The following is a 9,869-nucleotide window of genomic DNA, read 5'->3' on the forward strand; positions in this document are numbered from 1 at the left end:
AGCGTGATTGCCCTGCGCTCCTGCTCAAAGGTCGCGAAGGCCGGTCGCGGAACAACTAGCCGCCCGTTGTACTACCACGCGACCTGACCGTCCACGACTAGACATGTCACTTCTTTTCTCCCCCATTGACGTCTCCGTGAGTTTTCTATTCGGGGCAGTAAGCAAAATGTAGTTCTTCCAACAAAGTGCACAACATTAGCCCGAACTCGGTTCACGCGACGCGTGGTGTGGCGTGAAGTGTTGAAGGAGTGGTATATAACAACTCACATTTTATATTGGTGCTACCCTTCCTCAACTTTTAAGTACGTACGGTATGGTACTGAATATACATGCTTGACATGCAACTCAAATACCCTTTTAAGATTTCAGGATTTGAACCGTTGAGATACAAGATCTTCCGGTGGGCAGACGCCCACAAAACCGTACACCCTCTGCTCGGTAGGTCTTTGTTGCAGTTCAAACATCAGTGAACCTAGGTACTGGTAGTACCAGGAACCTCGCAGCTTGGTTCACTAAACTATTACCGGAGAGGCGCACTTGTGGAATCGATGATAGAGACCTGGGGAAGTTGCAAAGCCCAGGAGGAAGAATCTTGAACCCATCATTAAGATCCCAAGCCCGACGATCGAGCGCTCAACTCACACTTCGGTGGATTGTTTTTCTTTTCTTTTATCTCGAGCGCGATCGTCCTGCGCTCCTGCTCAAAGGTCCCGGAACACGAACCAGGCGCTCGTCGTTGTAATCTGCACCTGACCGTCCACGACTAAACAGGTCACTTCTTTTCTCTTTTCTCCCCCATTGACGCCTTCGGGAGTTTTCTATGCGGAGCAGTTAACCGCACACGTTCCCATGCACGTTACGGGCGAGCATAGTTTAGCTGGCCGTCCCACTGGCCTCTCCCCCAGTACAGCCCCCCCCCCCCCCCCCCCCCCCTTCTTCCCCGCCATGTGATTTCCCTTCCCCACCTCCTCCTCCCCCTCCTCGGCATCGATCTCCACGTAAAAGATCTCTCCGATCTGCACAAAGGCCACGCCCATTCGCCGCTCGCGTCTCCTCTCCTCCTCGTAAGCGCGCTGCCCGCATTAATTCCCGCTTGCCGACTATAAAGCCGGGTCCTGCCATGGCGCAGAGTCAAACACTTCATCCTCCTCGCGGTTTGCAAATCTGAGGCCACCTGCGACCTTGCTCACATAGTAAGTCTTGGGGGGTGGGATCGTCGATTTGCTCGATCGGCTTCTCGATGGTTGCCCATCTTGTTATTCAAACTCTGCATCTGCTTTTAATTTTTTAGTTTCAGAGATCCAGAGCTTGGCCACGCACCTACCTCTGTCTTCATTTCTTTACTAACTTCTGTTCATCCTTTGCTGCTGTGTCAAGATCCAGCATTTCTTGATCGATCAGCTCTCAATAGTTTCTTATTTCTGATCCACATACATGATCCCCTGCTTTTTCATGCGCAGAAATGGGGTGTGGCGCCTCGGTCCCCAACGGGAAGGGCCGGAAGCGCCGGAGCGTCGTACAGGAGGTGGCCGTGTTTATTCCGACCATCCGTGTCCCGGTGGCCACCGACGTGGTCCAACCGCTCAGGGGGCTGGTTTCCAAGGAGCTAGTCGATCGCCTCGCGACGCTCCGTACGAACGTCGTCGCGCTGGCTGAAGATATCTGTATGTTGATCATCACCGCTCTTTGTCTTTCCTGGTTAACTTACCGGCCATTTAGATTACCTGACTAATTATGAGTGAGTAATGAGTAGTAAATTATGTCCCCTGTTATTTTTCTGAACTGTTGATTCTTCTCTGAAGATCATGGGGATATGTCGGCTGTCTCTGAATTGCAACGCGCCCTCGAGGAGTACCTGCCGGTTGTTCTTGGATTAACAGCGAAAGGTCTGAACTCCAGCCTGTCCCTTATGTGAATTTTTGATGACTATGCTAACCAAAGTTAGTACTAGTACTCAATTGCTATTGCCTTTTGCAGAGAGCCGTCTTGAAGCATCTGTGCAATTCAGCTGGAGGACCATAGACGATGACCAGGTGAGAGTCCATAAAATTCATGCCATACTTATTGGTTGATCAAGTACTGATGAGAGGGTTTTTCATCCAGGAGTGCTGTCTTGCGAGCGCGTGGTACGAAGTACTTTCTGTTGTCCACATGATGGCGATGCTTGCGCTGTTTGAGGCAAACCTCAAACTCATCCCGAGGGACGGTCAAAATGGGACTGAAAAGAAGGTATCTGAAGGTTAGTTCGACACATTTACGTTCGATTCAAAGAGACAACATCACTCATGCAGTACTCCTTGCACAGTGATTTTGTTGTTGCTCTGTTCTGTTTTAAACTCACAGTGAAATTAATGAAATGGCCCATTTTTTTTTTTGCTCATACTAGATTCAAAGAAGGATGTTGTCGACTCATTGCTCAGGGCATCAGGGTGCTTAGACTACTCCGTGCATCACGTACTTGTTAAGATACCTGCACAAATTAAGTACGCGCGCAACCTGAAATGCACAAAACCTGTGACTGGTTATCATCAACTTGGTCAAGTACTCACTTCAGCTCACATTTGAATTACAGGAAAGGCTTTCCTAGTTACCTGCAGGAAGGTATGCTTGAGGCCATCTCAATCCAGTCTTTGGCTCAGGTAGTGCATACTTCAAATTCTCCTTGGATATATATATATATATATATATATATATATATATATATATATATATATATATATATATATATATATATATTTATTCACAATGTTAAACTAAATTCGCTTCTATGCTGTACCTATGATGAAAAACAGTGTGTAGAAATACAGCTTGGATTGGCTTCTGAGTGTGAAAAGGCGACGTTGTCGGTGAAGAGGCGGCTAGCCTGCGAGCAAGTCAGCTATTTTTCAAAGGTCTGCTGTTCATAATCAATCTCATATCCCATAGCAAGTTTCATCAGCACCTTTTTTCTTTCCTACTACTGAACTAGTTTTTCCCATTCCACAGGCTCACTACTGTCTGTCGGGATGCGACACGAGCGACTCGTATGGGAAGAAGCTCCTGCTCTTCCTCAAGTGGAAATGCATGGACGCCAAGGTTCCCTGAATAACAACTCAAACCCTGAAGCTTCTCATTTGTGATATTATTAACACAATGTTGCATCTCATCACATTTCAGGCAGTAGCATATTACTACCATGCTCTAGTGCTCGACAAGGGGAGCGAGCCGACCAACCATATAAGCGCGGTCTGCTGCCTCTCTGCAGCTGATGACATCCTTGCAGAGAGCAAGAGGGCTTGTCTGAGCTTTTGCCTGGCAAATCCCATCACAAGGTCTGACTGAGAGTTCTGCAAGATAAACCGTCAGTAATATTGAACTGAATAGAAACACCTTATGACATGACACGTTCGTTTTTTGATTGAATGTAGGGTGCCTCCTCCTTGGGGCATCATGAAGAACATGCACAAGAAAATTCCAGATGTCGCGTATAAGAAATTCCAAATCTACGGGCATCTTTTCGAGCAAGACAAGAAAAGGTAAGCTAAGTCCTCCAGTATCAAGAGGGAACTCTACATCTGAATATGACAGATTCCAAAGTTGAAAGCTTCTTTACTTCTTCAAATACTTTTTTTAGCACAATTTCAAATACTTTGTCTCAAGGACACGCATGAGCTGCCATTTGTGCATCTTTTTTTTTTGTTAACTCTGGTTGTTACACCTCTCCTTTCCTGGTGCAGTGCCCTTCAATCCTTGCCCGATCTTCCGGAGTTTCCGCTGTCGCTGAGACCCGAAGACTACGAATTTCCGGGCACCGATTCGATCTGGGAGAATGTTGATTGCCAACCCCAGATTCAGAGCCTCAAGGAGCATTTGGAGGACGAAACAGAGGAATCGTCGAAATAGTTCAGGCTCCCGGATGCTTCATTGTATTGTAATCCAGAAAATTAACAGAACTTACACAGGTACTACTAGTGGTAAAACTTGTAGCATGCATGCATAAGGCAGAACAGAAGGACTACAGAATATTACCTGTGTAAGTGAAAAGAATTTACTACCATCTGATTGTAAATGTCTTACAGAATGGCTGATAATCAAGCTTTTGCTTCGGTAACATGTCATGATCAGACGAGCCAACTGAAGTGTAAAGCATCAACAGAATACTGGTACGAAATCCCGTAAATTAGAAGAAAAAAATCCCATAAATTAGATCCATTGTTCCTGATCCAGAGTAACATGGCATGTGCATTTTGATTACTGTGTGTGGAGGCTGAAGTGCCCACCGCCAGCCACGAACAGATGGAGACAAATCTTTGATTTATGTGTCATATATGCTATTTTGCATGTTTCAGTGGCCAAAATGGCTTTCAAATGGTGAAATAAGAGTTGCACATTATCATAATTCTCCATCCAAGCGATGATTGAGCCACGAGCAGTTTTAGCATGCTCCCTCTTACCCCCTTTTTTCACATGAGAGGTAAGAGTATATAATAGATCTGAGCCGTTGATCTTATTAATTAGTGGTCCGATTAACTCTTACCTTCTTACCTCACATGTAAAAATAAGGGGTAACAGGGAGCATGTTAAAATTTACCTTGAACAAACACATCAAGGTTCTTGATGCCAAAAGTCTAATCTCCAAAGATTCGTCTTCATATAAACAAATCAAACAAGTGACATATTCACCGCCTCCAATGCTCCACATGGGAGCTGGCTTGGGCATGCACGAATGCCCACCAAGTCCAAGCAATGCTCACACTTGGCCTTCGGGACCGCCTTGGTTAACATATCAGTTGGATTATCTTTTGTGTCAATTTTCTCAATATACAAAGTCTTCTCTCCCACATGATGCCTAATGAAGAAGTTGCTCGTCTTGATTCTCTCATGAAACTTTTCATCTTTTGCAAGATGAATCGCACTTTGACTATCGCTAAACACAACACAATCAACTTGCTCAATGCCCAAATCACCAAGAAAACCATGTATCCAAATGGCTTCCTTCACCGCCTGTAACACTAACATGAACTCAGCTTCTGTGGATGACAAAGCAACAACATGTTGCAAGGTTGCTCTCCAGCTAACACAAGACCCACAAAGATGAAATACAAAACCGGTGAGGGAATGCCTCTCATCTTGATCTCCATCATGATCAAAATCTGAATAACCAACAATCTGTCCAGGATTTGCTACTCTTTGATCAAACATCAAGCCATATTTACTTATGCCACAAAGGCACCTAAGAATTCACTGTACAACCTTGCAATATTCTTTGTTTGGCCTTGACAAAAAATGGCCCACCATGGTAACTACATGAGCAATATCAGGACGCGTGCAAACCATAACATACATCAAACTGCCAACTGCACAAGCATAAGGAACTTTAGACGGAAAATCCTTTTCTGAGCTCGGGCTCATCTGCACCCGTGTTGAATAAAAAATCAAAACAAATACTAAACAAATTAAAAAAATCCACATTTTCCCCCATGGTAGACAATTTGATGTGTGAGGTCTGCCCTAATTTTCAAATCATTTGGACAACTGAGCAACTCATGGCAAAAAAGACAAATTGGGGGTCTGTAAAATAGTTTACTGTTCATGTACTGTTTTGACCCGATTTGTCTTTTTTGGTGAGAGCTACAGATGTCCAAATGAGCTAAAATTTGGACCAAACCTCACGCAATAAATTGTCTACCATGGGAAAAAATTGGATTTTTTTAATTTTTTCTAGTATTTGTTTTCAAATTTTTTTAGACCGGGTGCAGATGAGCCTGGGCACCGAATCGCTGCACTCACTTTAGACATGTAGGGTTAGTTTGGTTGGAGTCCACAACTCCATGCCTAGGAAAAAGTTAAGCCTGGCTTTGGCCTGAAATTTTGAAAAAGGGTGCCTGGCCAGGCTAGCCTGGTTGGCGTGTTTGGATGGAGTCCCGATCCAGGCCAGCAAAATTTTACGCTGTCATCCCATAAAAAACTATTGACCCATCACTTCATCAAGTAGCACCCGGTGAAAAGTGGATTTTAGCATCCCAGGCAACCCCCAGGCGACCACTTTTGAGCGCCTGGGCCAGGCTAATGACCCTGCCTGTTACTCCAGCCAGGCTAATTATCATGGCATGCTTCAGGCCAGGCTTATTTAGGACACCAAGCAAACAACCTTCAGGCAGATCCCAGGCAAGGTCCAGGCCAGGCAAATTTCTGCGAGGCCTCCAACCAAACTGGCCCGTAATCTTCCTCTTTATTTGAAGGCCCCGATGAAGTAGACAATTTGAAATGTGTTGTCAAAGGAGTAGAAACTGGCTTTGCATGTGACATGTGAAAGTGATGTAGAACCTTCACAATATACTGACTCTGTGAGAGATACAGTCTACCCAAGGACCTATCAATTGTCCTAGAGAATATCCATGCCCAATACTCTCTTGGCTGCACCCAAATCCTTCATCTCAAACTCACTCTTAAGCATGGCCTTCACTTCATCAATAGCAGAATGACTCTTTCCTGCAATAAGGATGTCATCAACATGAATCAACATATACACCCTGAAGCCATCTGCAAGTACCTGCTAAAACACACAAGTATCATATGGACTTATCTCAAATCAACGACTACTAACATAAGTGTCAAATCTGTGGTACCACTGCCATGGGGATTGCTTTAAGCCATACAATGACTTCTTCAGCAAACAAACATGGCATACTTTTAGTTCAGCCACAAAGCCTTCTGGTTGTGCCATAAAGATCTCCTCGTCACCGCAAAGAAAAGCGGACTTCACATCCATTTGCTCTAATTCCATGTCATATGGAGCAACAAAAGCTAGTAAAACACAAATAGAAGTATGCTTCACAACTAGAGAGAATACCTCCTCGTAGTCTATCCATTTTTCTGACTGAAGCTCTTCACCACCAATCTAGCTTTGTACTTTGGAGTACCCACACTTGGAGAATCTTCTTTGAGTTTAAACACCCATTTGCAACCAACAATCTTGCGCCCTTTAGGCAGCAAAACCAAATCCCAAGTCTGATTTTTATGTTGTGATTCCATTTCTTCTATAGCCTAGACGAACAGACCCAACTAGCTTCCCGAGAACTGTTTGAACACCTCATGATATATAGTTGCAAGGCTCATCATGAATAATATCCTCACCAACTGTCAAAGCAAAAGTCGTTGTACCTCTGTCTCTTGCCATTGGTGTGACCCATTCTCCATAGTGATCCGGTTCTTTTCTCGGTCTTTGTAGGCGATGTGTTATAGGAGAATGTGGAGCCTGAGAAGCTCCACCTAAAACTGTATCCTCTGATTGACTATCGACTACATATGAATCAACATCTGTATTATTTGTGTCACCTTGAACACTGTCTACAGAATCTGAAAACAATGGTTGTTGTTGCTGTTGACGGTCAATTGTGATAGACTACTCCCCCCTTGAACAACTACATGTAGGCCCCTCAGTCAATAAAGGGGTTTCTATATTTGTTTTTGCTTCTACAAAATAATATGAAAACAAATATGGTAGCACTCAGTTCCGTTCGTTTCTGTTCCATTTTCATTCTTAGGGAGACCAACCTCTAGAGTAAGAGCATCAACCACCAGACCCATCATGTTGCCCCCATACATCCGGGCAGATGGCCCGATCACTGACGGACACTTTTTTGCGAACCAACTGGATCCTCCAAATCGTCCCTACATTTGGGCTTCCCAGCACCCCCCATACCCAGCTCATATGTGGGGCAGATATGGGGAGGCCCAGACGCACCAGCCATGCAGGATCCAGCCCATGCTGGACCACCCCGACCCCACAAATACCCTACCCCATGACCAAATCCTAGTAAAAGTTCACACTCTCGACTGCTCTCGCTCTGTTTCCACTACCTGTTCCATCCCTCCCCTCCACCATGGCCGAGTCCATCAACTAATCCGGCAGCGAATATGATCCCATCGATTGGGACGAGCTCTTGGAGGAGGATGACTCCGGCAACGAGGCACTGTATGAGGAGGAGCTCGCGCTCCACATTGCCCTCTGACAGTCGTGGATGGACAGGGGCGGGAGCTTGAGCTCCATGCCGTCCCGGTGGCCTAGCGACGCAATGCGTCCTACCACACTGGCCCGTCGTGCTCCGCACCGCTACAAACACATCGCTGGGCATGACCCTCCTCTGCCCCTCCTGCCTCAGCTCATCCAAGGCAGCACTGGGTACTCGTGCCCATGCCAAGCCAGCGAAAGAAGACACCCAAATTGGAGGCAAAAGCAGCATGCCGCAAAAGACAGGGGCCATGTAGAGCGTGGTGGATGCCGATTCCTCTCGCACAGGTGAGGTCCTCACGCACCTACGCTGTTAGGGCATAATTTTCCCTGGTTTGTTTTGGTGATTGATCACAATACTTTTGCGGACTAATCGTGTGCATTAAGCTTTTCAGGTTATCTAATATAAGGGCACTATGCGATTGTTTCCCCTCGAGGACTTCACTTTAGATGGATTATTTTCCCTCATTTCTTTTCGGTGGAATTGAGTCGTAGGGATAACCGTACTATCAAGAGGGGATCCGTTTCGGAAGAGTATGGGTGGAATCATCACGTACACACTCTCCTTGCACCCTCGCCTTCTTCCTGCTTCTTTGGAGTATCCGTGCTGTGCAAAACAAGGGGTGTTGAGTGCTAAGCGGTAGTACCGCGGTCAGGGCGGTAGTACTGCCTATCGGCGGTAGTACCGCTTGTTAGTGCCGCTGGTACTACCGCCCCTGCTGTGGTCTCGATTTTTCGTGTCGGGTTTCCGTAAAGGACCACGCAGGGGAGCAGTAGTAGGGACGGCAGTAGGGCGCGGTAGTACCGCTCCTACGTCCGCTCCAACTGCCACTCAGCTCGCTGCCCTCCTCTGTTTTCCAGCGGCTGTAGGGAGCGGCAGTACCGCTTATCGGTGGTAGTACCGCCCACAGGGCGGTAGTACCGCCCTAGTGCATGTACTTCTTCTCCCTCAGCCCTGGTTGCCCTATGCCTGCTTGCCACAGCGGTAGTACCGCTGTGGCAGCGGTAGTACCGCTCCGGCAACGGTAGTACCTCCCAGATGCGGGCTGCGGGCTGCATAACGGTTGGATGTGTCCCCCTCTATATAAAGAGGTCTTCTTCTCCAAGAAGACTCACCTCTTCCATCCCTAAGCTCCATTGTTGCTCCAAGCTCCATTTTCGCCCGATCTCTCTCCCTAGCCAATCAAACTTTTTGATTTTCTAGAGATTGGTTGAGAAGGACCCGATCTACACTTCCACCAAGAGAAATTTGATTCCCCCCACTAATCCCTTGTGGATCTTGTTACTCTTGGGTGTTTGAGCACCCTAAATAGTTGAGGTCACCGCGGAGCCATATTCCATTGTGGTGAAGCTTCGTGGTGTCGTTGGGAGCCTCCAATTAAGTTGTGGAGATTGCTCCAACCTTGTTTGTAAAGGTCCGGTCACCGCCTCCAAGGGCACCAATAGTGGAATCACGACATCTCGCATTGTGTGAGGGCGTGAGGAGAATACGGTGGCCCTAGTGGCTTCTTGGGGAGCATTGTGCCTCCACACCGCTCCAACGGAGACGTACTTCCCCTCAAAAGGAAGGAACTTCGGTAACACATCCTCGTCTTCACCGGCTCCACTCTTGGTTATCTCGTGCCTTTACTTGTGCAAGCTTATTTGTGTTATAACCCTTGCTTGCTTGTGTGCTTGTTGTTGTTGCATCATATAGGTTGCTCACCTAGTTGCATATCTAGACAACCTACTTTGATGCAAAGTTTAAATTGGTAAAGAAAAGCTAAAAATTGTTAGTTGCCTATTCACCTCCCCCTCTAGTCAACTATATCGATCCTTTCAATTGGTATCAGAGCCTCGTCTCTTCATTAAGGACTTTACCGTCTGAAGAGTATGG

General features: G+C 46.3%; 1 protein-coding gene across 1 annotated transcript; it reads left to right on the forward strand.

Annotated features, from left to right (window-relative positions):
- The first annotated feature begins 858 nt into the window (after positions 1 to 858).
- LOC109775460 (uncharacterized) lies at positions 859 to 4,090 on the forward strand. Its single transcript, XM_020334210.4, has 12 exons — positions 859 to 1,193; positions 1,461 to 1,664; positions 1,803 to 1,886; positions 1,978 to 2,033; positions 2,104 to 2,239; positions 2,387 to 2,483; positions 2,573 to 2,639; positions 2,793 to 2,891; positions 2,986 to 3,075; positions 3,157 to 3,311; positions 3,408 to 3,515; positions 3,717 to 4,090. Exons 2-12 carry the CDS (start codon positions 1,463 to 1,465, stop codon positions 3,880 to 3,882), a joined length of 1,260 nt encoding a protein of 419 aa, XP_020189799.1. The 5' UTR covers positions 859 to 1,193; positions 1,461 to 1,462; the 3' UTR covers positions 3,883 to 4,090.
- Positions 4,091 to 9,869: the final 5,779 nt, after the last annotated feature.

Source organism: Aegilops tauschii, chromosome 3 (genome assembly GCF_002575655.3).
Source record: "Aegilops tauschii subsp. strangulata cultivar AL8/78 chromosome 3, Aet v6.0, whole genome shotgun sequence".
In the NCBI taxonomy this organism is placed as follows: domain Eukaryota; kingdom Viridiplantae; phylum Streptophyta; class Magnoliopsida; order Poales; family Poaceae; genus Aegilops; species Aegilops tauschii.

Bases quoted from the DNA above. Each gene is read 5' to 3' on its own strand.
- LOC109775460 (XM_020334210.4), top strand. From the start codon at position 1,463: ATGGGGTGTGGCGCCTCGGTCCCCAACGGGAAGGGCCGGAAGCGCCGG. The intron at 1,665-1,802 runs GTATGTTGATCA...TCTTCTCTGAAG, and splicing joins CGCGCTGGCTGAAGATATCT to ATCATGGGGATATGTCGGCT. The intron at 3,076-3,156 runs GTTCCCTGAATA...ATCACATTTCAG, and splicing joins GGAAATGCATGGACGCCAAG to GCAGTAGCATATTACTACCA.